At 38.3% G+C, this 18792-nt stretch overlaps 1 protein-coding gene across 1 annotated transcript; it reads right to left on the reverse strand.

The window, feature by feature from the left end:
- Positions 1 to 6608: 6608 nt before the first annotated feature.
- On the reverse strand, positions 6609 to 18712 carry LOC124529862 (exocyst complex component 6). The gene is made up of 15 exons (XM_047103793.1): positions 18505 to 18712; positions 18027 to 18176; positions 17837 to 17942; positions 17443 to 17581; positions 16471 to 16651; positions 15847 to 15922; positions 15636 to 15768; positions 14687 to 14980; positions 14064 to 14199; positions 13114 to 13199; positions 12549 to 12759; positions 12233 to 12325; positions 11737 to 11851; positions 10966 to 11062; positions 6609 to 7172 (listed from the first exon to the last, which is right to left on the reverse strand). Exons 1-15 carry the CDS (start codon positions 18523 to 18525, stop codon positions 6731 to 6733), a joined length of 2280 nt encoding a protein of 759 aa, XP_046959749.1. The 5' UTR covers positions 18526 to 18712; the 3' UTR covers positions 6609 to 6730.
- Between the last annotated feature and the right edge of the window lie 80 nt (positions 18713 to 18792).

Raw genomic sequence — 18792 nt, forward strand, 5'->3', positions numbered from 1 at the left:
CTACGCCACTGCGTAACTCCTTCACCTGTCTGCTAACTCATAATATAACAATAAAAACAATTTATTCTCAGTGAAAACGGAATAACAATCTGTACATTCAAAACAAATCTAGATATGTAAAGAATCAATATTAATATTAAATAATAATATACAAGTTGATATTATATGTCAACCTATTCACCTATGATCGTTCCAATTCCAGCAAGGCCATGCCCGAGGCATTTTTAATGGAATGGCTATTGAAACGGGCAACCGTAAAAATTTCCAAGGTTGCTAAAGACATATATAACCAGAGAAATGACAGTTAAACTAGCTCAAAGACCGGCATATTTTACAAATAGGTTCAAATATTATGTTAGGTGGTCATCTCGTTGACGTCATACTAGCAACGGTAAAATACGCACTCAAAGCCATTTAATATTAATGTATGGATAACGCGATTTATTAATTCAAATCACCAACATAATTTAGACTAATGCCGAAAATAGGTATATATAGGGCAAGCGGGTACAAACAACCTCAACTACGATAAGATTAGTGACTGATGTCTATAAGCTTGTAAACTTGCTGGCTCATTCTCAAATTGCAAATACAAATTACAACTCTGTAATGAACTAGGCATTTTTAATTTTACCCAAGCATAGAATGAAATATTAAAAACCTATCCATCCTTGACTTTATCAAACATTTAAACTCTACTATTACATAAACAATAATTAAAAACCTTATTATTTGAAAAACAAGTTATGTTATACAACTTTTTATAAGGACACAGTTAATCAATAAATCTTATTGCTCATTAAAATAAAACCTTTTTGGATTCAGATGTTTGGATTCAATCTCAATTTCCTTCGCAGATGATTAAGAGAAGTAATTGTGCATACTAACCTCCTTATAAATCTTGTTTGAAATAAATGATTTTCATGTCATTTCTTCTCGCGTGACGCTGCTTTCCGAAACGGTGCGAAAGTTGAAATATTGGCATTTCAACAATTAACAAATTAAAACTTTGTAACACTCCTTGAAATAATCCTTTCGCAGAAGTCTTCATAGGTTAACCTATAATATTTTCTCAATGTTATACTCATTACTGATATTTAATAATAATACAAGACACATATTAAATAAAATGAGTCGTTTCATAACTATGTAAAACAATATTAAACTCTAAGATTAAACATTTAAAATAAACATAAACAAGTGCTCCTTTACACTTGTATTATTTTTTAGTATTATAATCAAAATCAAATACAAAATGCCAAAATACAAATAAGCAGTAGTCATCTTGAGGATTCTTACTTTTTTTCTTGAGCAAGTTTACTTCATTTACCTTGCTTTACATAATTTTCCTGACCTCAATAACTGTACATAGTTACCTAATTTGTTAATATTACATTAAGATAATAAAGCTGCGTTAATGCTTTTATTTATAATATTTCTTAATCGAATTTATTGAGGATTAATTTTATTTTGTGAGATCGTTACCTTGTTTGTTTACTTAATAAATAAACAATATTTAACCTCTGGGTGGAAGTTCTCTTGGAACGGAACTTAATAAATTCAAGTTTAACCGAAGTTTATGAGATCATAAATAAAACATAAAATCAGCCAGTGCCGCAGATGTAGGTTATATTTGTGTCAAAGTCACTGACTCATAAGTGTACAAGTTTTTTTTTTTTGCATAATGTGTGCCCTTAACATAGGTGCCTGCTGGCTGGGAGGGGCCTCGGATGCGTTATATCGACACGACCCCGCAGCCTCTCCGATCCGTGCCAAGGACGGCCATTGCAGTAGTAAGCTTCTAACCACTGGGGTTTGGAGACCCACATAACCCGATTTACTTTCAGAGCCCGAATACCTTTCTGAAGGGTTGTTATGCTCAAAAACTTTTTCGCTACAGGATATGGTGATGACTATTGGTTTTGTACCACGATATTAAACTTATTAATGAAAGTTACAACCTGTAGAGTCCCTGCAGCTATCTGGACTAAGTCCTCCTTGCTTCTATGTACTCAGTACTGTATTTGGATAATACTACATTTGGCTGTAATGGAGGTTTGTTATTGATGCATAATAGTAGATAATTTCCTTAGAGCATTCTTCTTCACCACCAAACAAGATATTTGTGACAAATAAATATAATTGAACAAGATTAATTACACAAAGTTACTCCTTCCTTGAGCTTGAAATGTCCAATAAATCTTTCTTAGTAACCGCCTACGTCGAAAGTAATTATGCTTAATTTCAAGTGAATCAGACCGGGCTAGGGCTAGATTATCCACTAGGCAACTAGTCCCCTGGTAGAATCCGACTATAGTTAAAATTGGTGAAGAATAACTATCATGAAAAATATTGCATTGTGTTAGAAAATATGTAAAGAGAATTTGCTAAGAGGCCCCGAGATTGGGCCATAAGTCCAATCATACTATAACTATAAGGTTACAATATGTACACAAATGTGATAAACCAAAAGAAAATTCCGTGGTGCTTGTCCGGGTTTGAACACGCATTTGATTGAGATTAATACGTTTTAACCACTGGGCCGTCTCGGCTCTCATACTAATTAATATATTTATAGTCAATCTCACTAAATCACGATCGTTGCAATTTTATGTTTTTGATGGAAGACCCTGAGGTGTCTGAAACGAGTATCGACTAATTAATTTATCGTTTTATATTAGACTACCAGATACATTAGTCTAAAAAGTCAAGCTATAAAAAAACGAGTTTCAAAGTCAAGAAGTATATACATTACTATGTAATTTGGCTTTCAAGTAACAGCCTCAGCACTGTCTCTCAAATTTATCCTAAACTTTAAATTGTGTTATTAAAAATATACATTGTTATTTTTTTATGGTATAATTTGTCGGGCTAGCGTATGGGCCACCTGATGGTAAGTGGTCACCATCACCCATAGACAATGATGCTGTAAGAAATATTAACTATTCCTTACATCGTCAATGTGCCACCAACCTTGGGTACGTACATAAGATGTTATGTCCCTTTTACCTGTAGTTAGACTGGCTCACTCACCCTTCAAACCGGAACACAACAATACTGAGTACTGTTATTTGGCGTTAGAATAACTGATGAGTGAGTGCTACCTACCTAGACGGGCTAGCACAAAGCCCTACCACAAGTAAATTTTAAATTGTATGAATATTATGAAGTACCCGATAGCATTCAAGTTTGATTTCAACTTTCTAAATTGCAAAAAAGTTCATTAATCTTCTACGAATATTCGCAATACAAATTCTATGGTAAGGTCACAAATTGCGACCTTGGCGTCGAAGCGCATGCGCACGACCGCCGATAAGCTTGTACGCGATACGATCTTACGCATTGATCCAGATTTAGTTGCGCAATCTCATTAATGCTCGATTTGTTTGAGTCAGCTCTGCGGACATATTTATTATTTTGTTCAGACGTTAGATATATAAAACTCATTCATCAATTCAATCGTACTTGTCATTTCATTCTGTCTGCCATGTCAAAATGTAAATGTAAGTACTCAAATCGAATTGGCATATACCTAGAAGCACTTTATGAAATTATTTTAAACATTTTGTATTAAACTTTATCTTTAACTGGTAGTTTTAAATATTTGCAGCTACAGAACAATTTATTAATTCTTTTTATTAATAAAAAATAAAAAAATGGTACTGAAAATGGTTTGAACTTAGACATAACTGTAAGTATATACCAGGGGAGGCCTTACCACCAGATAACCCGATCAGTACATCCATCACCATAAGGTCATACCTTTGCATCTTAAGCGAATGGTTTGTGGCATTTTTATATAGCCCCGAAATGTGCGCTAAAGTTGCAAATTTAGTATTTCCTTGTGAATGACAATATTTTTGCTATTTTCTAACAACTCAGCGATAATGTTTTATTAGTATAAGGGACCAGATCCCAGGACATTTCAAAGTGAAAGTCAAAAATCTTTATTCAAAATAGAAGTGATTACACTTTTTTATTGATAGACAAAAAATCTGCCACCAGTCCGGAATTTAACACCTCAGACCTGAGAAGAGCCGGCGAAAGAAACTGAGCAGGATCAATTTTTTTTATATCATATTACATATACAATATATATTTTTAATAATAATACAAATATATTTTTGTTATTAGCCTGGAGGCGTTTTTCTCATTCCCAAAGTGTGCAGTCAACTAGAAATTAATTTGTGTTTTGAACTTCTAGTGTCTGGAACACTTTGGAGGAAACTGATGTACCTACTTATCGATAGGGAATTTATGGATCCAATTGAGTCAGCTGAATTTCTTGGCCCTTTGTTAAAAAAATAAAGTATTTGCTGATTTCGATACGACTCGCTTAGTATAGCAACCATTAGATATGCGCTCTAGTGCCTGACCAGTCACTCGGTACACTCACACTATCCCACAACCACGTCTTGGAAAGATCTGATGATGATGATGATAATGCGATACGTGTTGCAGAAGTCGTGAAGGAGTCGAGATGGCCCAGTGGTTGGAACGCGTGCATCTTAACCGATGATTGCGGGTTCAAACCCAGGCAAGCACCGCTGTTTCATGTGCTTAATTTGTCTTTATAATTCATCTCGTGCTCAGCGGTGAAGGAAAACATCGTGAGGAAACCTGCATGTGACAAATTTCATAGAAATTCTGCCACATGTGCATTCCACCAACCCGCATTGGAACAGCGCGGTGGAATATGTTCCAAACCTTCTCCTCAAAGGGAGAGGAGGCCTTTAGCCCAGCAGTGGGAATTTCCAGGCTGTTGTTGTGTTTGTTGTTACAGAAGAGGTGCTATTGACGTAATCTATAACACAGCAACTCTGTTCTGGGGTAAGTATACGGTTTTACAATAGGATTACAGAAAGCATTCAAATATGAAACAATTTGACAATACGTAAAATAAACTGAGAATTATTGTAATCATTATGGATTTAATAATGGTTGTTTGCTAACGAAAGTTGAAAATAATACTTATTTTATTAAAAAATCCATCAATAAAAATGCAAATTTTTAACCGTTTGTCACGTGACACAAAACGCTTCTGATTGGCAGGGCTTATGATGAAGTAACTTTCTTCTAAATTTTGCTTTTCTACTAAATGTACCACAGATTAAATTACAAGAAAGTGACGTCATCGAACCCATTGCGGCGCCATATTGTCCGAGTAGCGTTTTTGCGTGCTATTTAAATATGGAATTTTTAATATGATATTTTTCGGCAAATCTGTACTAGAAATAAAAAACACAACTTTTACTGGGTTCCTTAACTTCCACTAAATAATATGAAATGGATTTTCAAAACCAGTCAAATAGCCTATTACCTCTACTGACAATTAAAAAAATATATTAAAGAACAGTCGTGTGCAAAAGTCTTACATATCACGAGTTCATGTTGACAGCACACCTTGGGAATGAAACGATCGCTTCCTGGCTATTTTCCTGTAATATTAAATATATGTAAACACTAGAAGTCGCCCCTGGCTTTGCTCGCGTTTTAGTGTGTTAGTTGTCACATGGCATGGCAAATAAAATAACCTATGTCTTTTCTTGGATTTCAAGTTACTTCAAAACAAAATTTCATCAAATTCGGTTCAGCGGTTTGGTCGTGAAAGAGCTACAGACAAACAGAGTTACTTTCACATTTTATAATATTAATAAATATGTATAAATTGACAATAAAAACTCGATAAATTTTATGCTCCGGTTCTTTTCGGGTTGACAATTAATAAGAAGGTGTAATGCTTCTTTATTAAATAATGAGATTTGTTAAAACATAGTAACATTAATACAAAATCATCAAATTCTAACAATATTTTCTCAGTTAGAAATCAACTTTATGCATAAGTGCTGTAGGGTATAAATTATATTAATATAATCTTTTTTATAAATTTAACATATTAATATAAAAAAAAATTATAAAAAAACTGGAATCTTCAAAATTTAACATGTGAATTGCTTAATCAATGTTTAATATGTTTGAATTTAATTTTACGATCGATACATTTTGATTAGGTGTTATTAAAATGTTTACATATTTAGTGTAGTCCCAAGTCACTATTCTCTACAAATATTGCGAAAGTATTGTAGAAATTGTTCATGATTATTAAAAATATTCAAGATTGCATGATTGATATTTCTTATGGTACATATATATGTGTAGTATATAAGCTGTGGTGACCACTTACCATTTGCCTATGCATAAAAGGTCTTATCATTATCCCTTAACTATCACTACAGGAGCTAATTGCCCTTGAGAATCGCGCGCACACACTTACACTAACGACAAAAACGGCATGCCCCTCCGCGCACTACGCTTAGCGAGGCGGCGAGGTTACGCCTGAATATTCCAACAGATGGCGCCGAACCGCCGCGCGCCGCGCCGAGCGAAAGCGAAGCGAAGTCAATTCTATCAATTCTATCAATCATAGATTTCATAAAAATAGACAGGACAACAGAATTATTTTAATTTCTTTGGTGTCATTGTTTCTACGCCTGTCATAACAATGATCACATGTCTTCGAAAAGGGTTACCACCGCTATATTTTGGTAAAACACAAGTTAGCTGGATACATGAGCGTGAGAAATAAAAAAACAAATTTATTTTCTCTGATAGTGTATTAATAAATATTGCATTATAATATAAAATACCATCTCAAATAAAAAATACTGTGTTATCGAGCAATGACTTTTTGCCTACATTATATACACAAGATAGTGCAAGGGCAGTGCCGTCAGCCGTCCTGGTTCTGCAGCTGGCGCAGCTGCTTGAGCACGGTGTCGAGCAGCTTCCGGCGGTCGCGCTCGTTCTTCTTGAGCACGGAGAACACGGAGGACTTCTGCTCGGCCTCGCGCAGCTTGTCGAGCAGCGCGGCGGCGTCGCGCGGCGGCACGAGCGCGTACCGGCCGGCGCCGAGGCCCACGTCGTGCAGGTAGCACGCCCAGTCCCAGCCCGTGACGAGGTCGAGCAGCTGGCGCAGCGCCGCGAACTGCTCGAGCAGCTCGCCCTCGCGCAGCCCGCCCACGGGCTCGCCCGCCGCGAACTGCTCGCACTGGATCACGTCCAGGTCCAGCTGGTGCAGCGCGCCCGCCGACACCTGCCGCACGCCCGGCGCCAGCAGCGCGCGCCGCAGCCGCGACGCGATGCGCGCCGTCGCCGCGCGCGCCGCCGCCACGCTGCGCACGCACACACATACTATAGACTGACAAGTATAAGTTGGCGTTCCTGTGGCAGCCTACTACACCTTTGTCTTGCCACTTTTTTGTTTATTTTACCAATATCTCCCTAGAAAATAATTGTCTACGTCTCATTTTTATTAGATTTTGGGTAAGTTTTCTAAATAAGGGTAAATAAAACAAATAAGATATTAAATGAACAAAAAAAATTAGTACATGTTTTTGCCACACACCAACTTACACTTGACGCGCTAGAGCGGCAAGATACGATGGCCGTTTTGACACATTATAAAAGTGATGTATTTCACATAAATTTACTATCGATATAATATATTCAAATCTTTGTTTTTTTGCAAGTAATTTAATTCAAGTTTTGGTTGCAAGTAGTATCTGATTAAAATAAAAAAAAGGTTTAATAAAAAAAATATATAATAAGTTTAAGTAATATATTCGAACGAAATCATTTTAAATCAAAAATTGGAATTAGAAATGTAAATAACTTTATAAACACATTACATACAAGAAATAAATTGATACAAAAAGAAACCAAAAACACTAGTGGCTATATTTAATCGGAGTCGTCCATACTGCTGCTTTCACTCTCACTGCTATCGTCACTCACATTAATTATAAGTTCATTTTCTAAAATATTATCTATTTTCACATTTATTTCATAATCATCCTTTATTAATTTAATAGTTTTATTTACAACCTCTTCCCATTATTCTTTAGTCACATGTTTACAAACTTTTTCTAAAATTTTTAGCATTTTTGTTGTGGTAAATGGGGGTTCTGTATTCTGCCTGTATTCTGTATCCCTTAATTTGGGCCCACACCAAGTCAATTGCATTATATTCACAGTGGTAAGGCGGTAACCGTATAACTCTGTGTAGAAAATGGTTCTAACGCTATTTCATCAATGATGTATCGGATCTTGGTTGGTTTGTTATCTTTTAAAAGACATCATAATTCCTTGCCTTTAACATTGTTATGTATGCGACTAAGCTTATCAGATATCAGCTTTTTTTTGGGATTAGGCAGGTGGCTTGTTAATTTGCATCGAGTGGTATGGGGCATTGTCCATAATTATAATAGATGGATCAGGGAGCCTACACAACATTGAGGTAAACCATTCAGTAAACTTTTCCCCGTTCATTTCCTCATGGTACCTGTGGTTTTTGAGGCAAAAGCCATGCGAGAAACTTCGACAAACCCGTTGATGGTTCCGGCGTGACAAATGATAAGTCGCGATCCCTTTCCAACAGGAACTTTGGAAGTAGAAGCTGCAGTGTCATCGGTCCAAGAACGGCTTACTGTATGGTTAGCATTAAGCCATGTTTCATCTAAGAACACAACATTTTGCCAATTTTCAATATTTTTCACTTGTCGTAAAAAAGTACATTTTGCCATAACGATATCAAATATTTCCATTAATACTTTGCGTTTGTTACATTGTTTGTATCGAAATCCAACGTTCTTTAAAATGTTTGTTAATGAACTTTGCCCACCGAAGAACAATCCAGCGTCCTTTAGTGATTTCACTAACTTTTCTCGTGTTGGATACTCCTTCCGTAAATAGTAGCCGTACACATGTCTTCGAATAGCATTGGCATCAAAACAATCGATGCCTACGACTGTTTTATCTCGGTTTCTGTTTTTTGGTGTGTGAAGCTTATTGTCTTCTTTGCCAGTCTCGCCAAATTTTTCTTTAGTTATTCGTCTAACAGTTCGTTATCCAATATTAAGTGCATCAGCTACGCGTTCAATCACTGGTGATATAGGTAAAATTGGTCCTCCATTTTTAGCTTAACGTTCGAAATAGTTACGAAGGCGTACAACGAACTCACGTGTCTGACTGTTCTGATGAAATCCAAAACAAAAGGCTTAATCAAAATCCAAATGAACGACCAAGGATCGACAAATAATGTAGTATCAATGTCGGAAATCCAAAGCCAGGTCAAAATAATATCAGAATCGCAGTGCACTCAGTTTGTACTTTTCGTAGCAACAACAGGTCGAAAGTGCTGCGTTTTGCATTGAGCATTGCCGCGAGTTTGCCGAAATTGGTAATTGTGCTGGCCAGCGATCCTATATGACGACCATATTACATTGATTTCATTTGTAAAAATTTTGAATTTCGAAAAACAAATGCCGAGTTGTGTGGCAGTTTGAACCACATTTGTCCCGTCCCGCGTGGCGCGATGCGGCGTGTTATGACAGCGAGCGTGCACACTATTGTTGCGCCTTCTGATGGAAATTCTAAATAGTATCAATTGGACCATTTCAGCGCTAACGTGTTTTGCTGTGTAGGCACTTACTAAGAACGAATTTTACAAAATTGTAAAAAAAATGTTAGTTTGTAAAATCTAATTCCATGGTCACAATTGCTTGTAATGTAGTATACATACTTCCAGATACTGTTAATAATACCCTCTATAGAATACAAAGGGTTATGTATGAAGAAAAACTTTTTTTTTCAAGTTGTTTGCAAAACCAACATAACAATAGTGTCTTCTAAACTAAGAAACTAAATAGAGAATAACATTTTATCCAAACAGGTCTGTGGAGTTAACATCCTACAAATCAGGACAATTTCCACACATAAAAATCGCGGGTTCCGTACATGTTCGCTGCTCACATTTTTAACTTTGATCATTATATCGTTTTTCTACCTGATTTTAGCTCAACTCAACTATGTTAGGATCTAACATAGTTGTTATTTCTAATATTATTTCTATTATCATTTTCTACAATAAACAACTATAACTTAAATAAAATAAATAATTTATAAAATAGATAAAATATTTCGCAAAAAAAAAAGTTTTCTTCCCTGTATCCTAATATTTGCACAAAGACAAGGTGAACAATCGTGTCTCTTATATAGTACATAGTTTTATGGAATTAAACTTTCGAAACAAAGTATGTAAATTTGAATTTAAGTTTCTTTTGTTAAATAGTTAAAATGATTTTAAAATTTTGAATTGTTATGTTAAATCAACTCCTAGTTTACTTTGGCATGGTAAACAATTTGACTGTACTAAGAGTCGCTTAACAGCTGATGCTAGAATGGCAGTACTCATCTTGTCATTGGCGCGTTCTGTGATTGCGACTGTGAAAAACGCTTTTACACAAGCTAAAACATTACAGCGTTAATGGTGAAGCTTAATATTATTCCTGTTTACTTCAATAATAAAATTAACAAGTCTATTAATTGGATAACATCTTCTGGATCTGTAAATGTGACTGGGTGTTCCACAAGGATCAATTTTGAATCCTTTTTTTATTTTTGTTGTATAACAATGATATTCCATTTCATTTTTAAGCGATATTGTAATGTTTACTGATAATACCTCATTACTTTTTAAGCTGACAGGAGACAATTTAATGATGACGATGTAAACAATGCATTATCATTATCTCTCACTGGCACGAAATGCGTCTGTCATGATTACAGCCGAAATTTACACTCAGAAATTGTGAAAGTCAGGTTTAGCCTGGGATGATAATATCATATAAAACTTGTTAAAATAGCTTTCATTTCGTTAACGTACAAGGCGTAATGATTTAATGATTGAAAAAAAATGAGTACTGAGTTTCTTATCGGTTCTGCTCAGTAGAATCTACTTTCCGAACCGGTGGTAGATTTACATGATAACAATGACCTCTACGGTTCAAAAATAGAGCTTAATTAGCAAGCACTTTGGTATCGACATTTAACAATCATATTAAGTGAAGCTACCAATACCTGGGTATTGGTAGCTTCACAGGTAGCTACTGTATGCGAGGTACTCACCGCGCCCGCTCGGGCAGCTGCTCCAGAGACGACAGCACGCCCGTGAGGTAGCCCAGCATGTCCGTCACGAACGAAGACGCCTGCCCCGTCGGCTCCACTGGAACACATACCACATGAAACCGAAGAACTCCATTTGATGTCCCAAAGGATGTCTTAGCATAATCTCGAAAATTATAGCGGTATCAAAACTTATATATGTAGTTCGAAGGATAAGTATGACATTGTATACGATTATTAAAGTTATTAATTTCGGGATATTTACCGGTTACCGTGACTTTCACGTGAAAGTGACAATAGTAGTGACCGGGTGACCGGTGTTTACGTAGCAAACGTACAAGAAAGGAGGTAGTTCGATACGGACACCTCTAACATTATCAACATCTACCCGCACACTTCAGTCTCGTGAACAAGACATTCGTAGACAATGTCGAAATATCGAGCTTCATCGAACAAAAATAAAAAACATGGTAAATATCCCGAAACTTATAACTTTAATAATAAAAATAACCGTGTTAATTTAAAATCTTATATTGTATACGATTGTTAACAAAAAGGTAGTTGGGCTAATATTGCCCGCATTAGCAGTCTATATATACATACATATATTGAATAGTCAAAGAAGTGATGTCACTTTTCAGATGTAGTGAAAATCAGTGGCATCCATTCGAGGTTGTCATGGTGGTAACGAATTTTTGACTATCAGTTATAATCTTGATGAATTTGACAATATTTTGCTTAAATGGCTATATAGCTTCTAAGTTACGAGCTTACCTAACAGCCAGTCATAGTTTTCCAGATCGAGAAACTCATCGACTTTCTTCTCCAAGTTCTCACAGATCTGCTTCTCGGCGTCGTCCCGCGCCGCCTGGAACATGCTGCCCGCCGTCTGCGCGAACACGTTCATAGTGTATCATGTATACTACTTGAGTCGAGATGGCCCAGCGGGAATGCGGGTTCAAACCCAGGCGAGCACCGCTGATTCATGTGCTTAATTTGTCTTTATAATTCATCTCGTGCTCAGCGGTGAAGGAAAACATCGTGAGGAAACCTGCATGTGACAAATTTCATAGAAATTCTGCCACATGTGTATTCCACCAACACGCATTGGAACAGCGTGGTGGAATATGTTCCAAAATCTTCTCCTCAAAGGGAAAGGAGGCCTTTAGCCCAGCAGTGGGAATTTACAGGCTGTTGTTGTTGTTGTATGTATACTACAGAACAGATATGATACTACGGCGCGATTAAAATAATAGATCAGTATCGGCACCTGCGTGGTGGTCAGCTCGGAGCCGGTGATGTTGCTGATGAACTCGTACAGGAACGACGTGGCGTCCTCCAGGTACTGCGTGTCCACGATGATCTGCAACCACCGACAGCACGGTGAGTCCGGCGCGGGGGGGGGGGGCGTGCGTGCGAGTGTGTGCGTGCGTGTGTGCGCGTGTGTGCGGCACCTGCACGAGCTGCATGAGGGGGGGGGGGGGGGGGTGTCGTGTGCGCGCGTGTGTGGCGGTGCGGGGGGTGGGGGGGGCGTGCGTGCGAGTGTGTGCGCGTGTGTGGCGGTGCGGGGGGTGGGGGGGCGGTACCTGCACGAGCTGCATGAGCGGCAGCGGGCGGCGGAAGAGCGCGGCGAGGCAGCCGGCGAAGGAGCGGCTGAGCAGCAGCGCGGCGGAGTGGCGCGCCTGCGCGGCCCGGCGCGCGCCGCCCAGGCCGAGCCCGGCCGAGTACTTGAGCCACGCGTAGATGAACTCCTTCACCTGCACGTACAGCGCCGGCACCAGCGCCGAGAACGGGAACCTGCCAAGCACGCAGCGAGCTCATTGTTGAGCTCGTTGTGGAGGGGGGCGTTCGTTTTGGACAATCTATATTATGTTAGGTCTTGGGCGTCATTTTATTTTATATTATGACATCAAAGCTGTAAGACCATTGACCAAGGTTTGATTTGATTTTATTCAATTTGGCACTTGCACATTTGAACCAAAATGTAAGAATTGTGAAATATCCTCTTAAGGAAACGCGTTATATACAGGGTGAATGATAAATTTCAATTTAATCGAATGAAATGTAGACACAGTGGGGGCAGGCCGGCGCTCGGCCTCACAATTTCACGTATACGCATCGCAGCGTGTAGACGTTACGGTTGGCACGCACTTCCTGGGGAATGGCAGCGTCTCCAGCTCGTCGGCGTCGAACGGGAACGTGTCCATCACCGCATCGAACTGCTCCTGGTTCTCCACCTGAGAGATTTATACGACCTTATTCAGCATCTTTAACACTATCCACTATTGTCCAATAGAATGTTATAAATTAATAACATAAGCCATTCTTTGTATTAGTGATTACGAGACAATAAATGAACACAAAAATCAGTTATGGTCTCATTTTAAAGAACTCCAGCCGTAGATGTGGAGAATAGCGCAGATTCTTTGATTGCAATTTACTAAATCATTGCGATTGAAGAAAGAATTAATTTTAGAGAACGGAAAAATGTTAATGGCTGGTTAGTAGTGCCACAGCAAATATTAAAGTAAATTGGTATATAAAAAGATCTTTTTGTCTAGCGGTCTGAGACTGGTTTAGTTGCGTTACAATATATTCTGCCCAAAAATGTCAAATAAAAGCAATCAATTTGGGCTCATATTTTATCTGCAAGCGTATCGATCTTTGTATTTAAATTAAATTTAGTAGAAAAAGTAAACCCACGAACTGTCATCAAAACCGTATACGCGGTGCAATCATATCTTACAAAGACACTACGCTGAGTTTCTTTTAGATTCGCCGTAATATAAACCAGTATTCATTATATTTCCCAATTACACTCGATATTTTCACTTCCGACACAATTTATTGAACGGAAGAAATGGACCTTGAAGAAGAATGTGACTTTTTTTTATCGTATAGGTTGGCGGACGAGCATATGGGCCACCTGATGGTAAGTGGTCACCATCACCCATAGACATTGAGGCTGTAAGAAATATTAACTATTCCTTACATCGCCAATGTGCCACCAACATTGGGAAAAGACTTTGACTGAGGTTTGAGAGGAGTTACATAAAGATGTATTTAGGTTTACACCTCACGAATTATATGTGTTGTCATACCTCAATGGGCTGGAAGGAGGCGTTGTCCAATATATCCCTGAAGACGACCACCCAGCGCTGCATCAGCACTTCGGTGTAGTGCTCCGCCATCTCTTGCAGTAGAAGCGGCAGCGGGTCGGTCGGGAGGCCGTAACACCTATGAGCAATCATCCATATTCCAAAATAAGAAATAAATATCTACCATACTGGCATTTATTTACGCACTAATATTTGATCAACATAGAAACAAACGATTCAATAGTGATTCGTGACGGATGAGGAAATGGATGCACAAATTTTGAAGCATTTTTATTAACCGTACGGCACACGCATGTTCGAGAAACAAAACGAACAATTTAGATAACCAACGTTTAGGCAACGTAAAATGAAACTTTTTCCAAAACGCGCTAATCCTCTGATAGTTATTTCAGTAAGAATGACAAAAAAAAGTGTTTCTCCTCGTTCATTAACATTAATATTTAATTACTCGAATTACTCTATCTATTAAAAAAACCGCTCCGTTTGTATCGTATCCGTTGTGTAATTCGATAGAAGTAAGCATATATAGAGATAGACAATGGTAAGCGAATTTGTTTTATACTATGTAATGATTAAAATTAAATATATAAAAACATGATACGTACTTCAAGGCATTAATGAAGAGTACGATCTGCCTCTTAATGCTGAGCATCAGCGTGGGGTCAGTGATCAGCGACGTGTTGGTCCGCAGCGTGGACGCCACCTTCGTGACGGCCATGCTCCACGTGTCCAGCAGCCAGTCCTTGGAGACCAGCCCCGCGCCCGTCGACAGCAGGTGCTCCTCCAGGATGAAGAAGCCCAGCACGGCGTTGAGGTAGTTCTTCAGGCTCTGTATGGAGTCGTGGAGGTTGCCTGACGCGGGAATCAGCACCAACCGAGCTTGCTGCTTGCGCTGAGCTCTAGAGGAATAGATCGTTTATTCAACTGCCGCACAGAGGCAGAACTTTTACGAGGTCATTTTAAGTTTTCTATTTGCAACGTTGTGATAGTTTCATCAGCCATTCACTGGAAACATCATCAAAAAATTTTGAAAGCTTGCATAGACACTATGATATGATTAATTGACACATATCGACTCGATCGTAAGATGTTGAAACTATCGTGTGTTCTCCATGGCACGTGACATTGGCGAATAGTCTGTGCCTTGGAAAAAAAAATTAAAAAGAAAAAGATGTTGAAGGCACAATTTTCAGTTATTATTGTAGTTCATGTCATATATCATTTTTCTTAATTTCTCAATCAAGTTAGTTGTTCAGCTTCTGAAGATTACAGAAATACGAGCCTGAGAAATCTTTGATCATTTTACCGTTTATGCTACTGAATCATAGATTTCAAATAGGATCACAGATTAAAAATATATAACGAAACCATACGAAACTCAGCGAGTTCATCCAAAAAAATGGAAGCTTATTTGTTCTTAAATTTTTGCTGCCTGGATGCCTCACCCTCGCACCCATATGAATTTTTATACTATGAATTATACTTCCTATGTTCCAGATTAAAGAGTGAGAGAGACAGCATGATAACGGGCGACATATAGAGCGCTGTGGGTACCGGTAGTACTGCACGAAGTCATTCTTGGCGCCCAGCACGCTGTGAATGTGCAAGCAGCGGTGCAGCGGACTGCAGTCCACCAGTTCGTGCGGGCACTGCGCGCCGCCGCTCTCCCGCGCCGCCGCCGCAGACTCTGCACAGGGCATCCCATGGTCACAGACACCCTTTGGGAATGAAACCCTAAAAGCTATTCTATGTAATGCCCTCTCACCTTTCCTATTCTTAACGATGTTTGCCAAACTCCTTCCCAGCATGTCCTGAGTTTGTACCAGGGCCATAGCTCCAACCTAAGAATTAAAATTTCTTGATATATGTGCAGTTTGCATCTTACTATTTTGATACAGTGGACTGTGTGGGTAGAGGAGAAAATATATAGATCGGTATCACATTGAGAAAACGAAAGTTCAAAGGAAAATGGTCTTTTAAATAAAACTAGTTATAACGGATTTTAATCGCGTATATTAATTATTTTGGACATCCCGACGTTTCGAGCACTTTACAGCGTTCGTGGTCACGGGTAGGCTACCCGTGACCACGACAAAATAATTAATATACGCGATTAAAATCCGTTATAACTAGTTTTATTTAAATGTGTTTTTTTTTTAATGGTATAGGTTGGCGGACGAGCATATGGGCCACCTGATGGTAAGTGGTCACCATCGCCCATAGACATTAACGCTGTAAGAATTATTAACTATTCCTTACATCGTCAACCACCAACCTTGGGAACTAAGATGTTATGTCCCTTGTGCCATTGTGAAACCTTGGGAAATGGTCATTTCCCGACAGCGAGCGAGTAGCGAGGTTAGGTAACAGTGAGGTGTGGGCGGCGCACCTGCGGGCTGAGCTGGCGCACGTGCTCGAGGAAGTCTCGCAGGTCGGCCATGGAGGCGTCGCGGATGTCGCGGCGCAGGCGCGGCACGTCGGCCGCGATGCGCGCGCACCACGCGAACGCGCCCACGCGCGGCAGCTGCGCGTGCTCCAGCTGCTCCAGCGTCTTCAGCGCCGGGTAGTACCTGCCGCCCGCGCACACCAGATATACCTACCTACCTACCTAATGACGACCTCCGTGGTCGAGTGCTGTGTACACCCGGCCGAGTCGATGTAGATTACCATTAGTTTTCTATGTTGTCTTGGGTCTGACAACGAGCTGAGATGGCCCAGTGGTTAGAACGCGTGCATCTTAACCGATGATTGCGGGTTCAAACCCAGGCGAGCACCGCTGATTCATGTGCTTAATTTGTCTTTATAATTCATCTCGTGCTCAGCGGTGAAGGAAAACATCGTGAGGAAACCTGCATGTGACAAATTTCATAAAAATTCTGCCACATATGTATTCCACCAACCCGCATTGGAACAGCGTGGTGGAATATATTCCAAACCTTCTCCTCAAAAGGAGAGGAGGCCTTTAGCCCAGCAGTGGGAATTTACAGGCTGTTACTTTTTTTTACTACTTTACTTGGGTCTGGCTGTTTGTGGTATCGTCGTTACTTCTGATTTCCATAACACAAGTGCTTCAGCTACTTACATTGGAATCAAAGTAATTTATGTGATGTTGTCTCATATTTATTTATTTACCTACACTAGACATCCTATTGTTTTGTATGTTATTGCTTCATTTTAGCATATTTGCTTTTAAATATATACATACTTTTTTCGGCTAAAATTATCTGACAAACTAGCCTGGTACCCAATCAACTGATCTATACCATTACAATCTGACAACCAAACAGATCAGCCAAGCAGAAGACGTAAGTATGCCAAACCTTTAATAGAAATAAGCTGAAACAGTATATGTGTAACCTACCTCTTAGCTTCTACCTGAGTTTTGAGTTTGGAATATGTAGTCAATAATGGCAAACATAGTTCCATTTTTTCTATTGTTGCTGCTATATTGAGTTCCACACGACGGGCCTTGATCAGCTCTTCAGCTCTTGAACAGAGACCTAAAATATTTAAAAACAATATATATATTATATAGCACAGTATATTATATAGCATAGTACAGCCAAAATAACATAACACATATCATGTGTACAGAATAAAATATACAAGCTGACTGAGATCTTATTTATATTTATAGTTAAATAAATTACTCTACCACTCCAAAATATAAGCATAAAGCATATGACAAATAAAGACATTTCAATTAATGTTGAATAATTATTTGCTGCCTGCTCTTTTTATACTTGTAAACTCACTTTCAGTCGACTCCTTGACGTTAGCGTCCACATTAGATATCTCAGCATGCAGCTCCTCAGCGTGGGAGCGCACTTGCAACAATTCACGAATGGAATCAATAAAACCCTAAAATATATTTCATTATTATTAAATGGATATTTTTAATCATCTATTATCATTATTCAGCCTTCTTTAGCAGTGAACATGTACCTGATAGTAGAAATTGCAAAGCTTCTCTATCTCCTTGTCATGCTGCTGTATCCTTTCATCCAGCTGCTGCACAAAGGCTTCATGTCCACCTTCGCCTTCATACACTGATCTGAATGCAGGACCCCAATAATCATCTATGCCCTCTATTTCCTAAAAATAAATACATTTTACTATCAAAAATAAATATAGTATTATTTTTAGAGCAATTTATATCTCATATCCATAATAATATGCTACTACTACTACTACTTTTACTAATTTTACAATATAACAAATAGTTATTATAATGAATAATTGTGTGTTAATTTCGGTCAATATTTTAAGTTATCTCTTTTAGACATTTTATGCTATTATTTTTAATTGCTTGGACAAAAGATATTAAAAACAACTTAAGATATTGTCTTGGTTACAATTATTAATTATTTATATATTTAATCCATTATAATTTATCTTAAATATATATTTGGGGGCGTTGTACCTGAATAGTTGCGTTGGTCATGTCGAACAACTAGTAAATATTGTGAAACTACGATATTATAACAGTTTCACATTATATTAATGGAAAAACTTTAATGTTAGTAGCCAATTCAAATTAAAACTTTATTATTTACTTATTTTTCACAAATGAAAAATAAAAATACAATTTGTTCATTGACAGTTGACACTGACATATTATGTATAAACAGATTCTTTGACTGTGTTCGACGTCATATGACACGAAGTTACTTTGAAAATGTTTGTCTCAAGATATTTTAAAAACGATTAA

Source organism: Vanessa cardui, chromosome 5 (genome assembly GCF_905220365.1).
Source record: "Vanessa cardui chromosome 5, ilVanCard2.1, whole genome shotgun sequence".
NCBI classification, from domain to species: Eukaryota; Metazoa; Arthropoda; class Insecta; order Lepidoptera; family Nymphalidae; genus Vanessa; species Vanessa cardui.

Bases quoted from the DNA above. Each gene is read 5' to 3' on its own strand.
- LOC124529862 (XM_047103793.1), bottom strand. From the start codon at position 18,525: ATGACCAACGCAACTATTCAG. The intron at 13,200-14,063 runs GTATGACAACAC...TAAATCTCTCAG, and splicing joins CCTCCTTCCAGCCCATTGAG to GTGGAGAACCAGGAGCAGTT. The intron at 11,063-11,736 runs GTAAGCTCGTAA...TATGTGTTCCAG, and splicing joins AAACTATGACTGGCTGTTAG to TGGAGCCGACGGGGCAGGCG.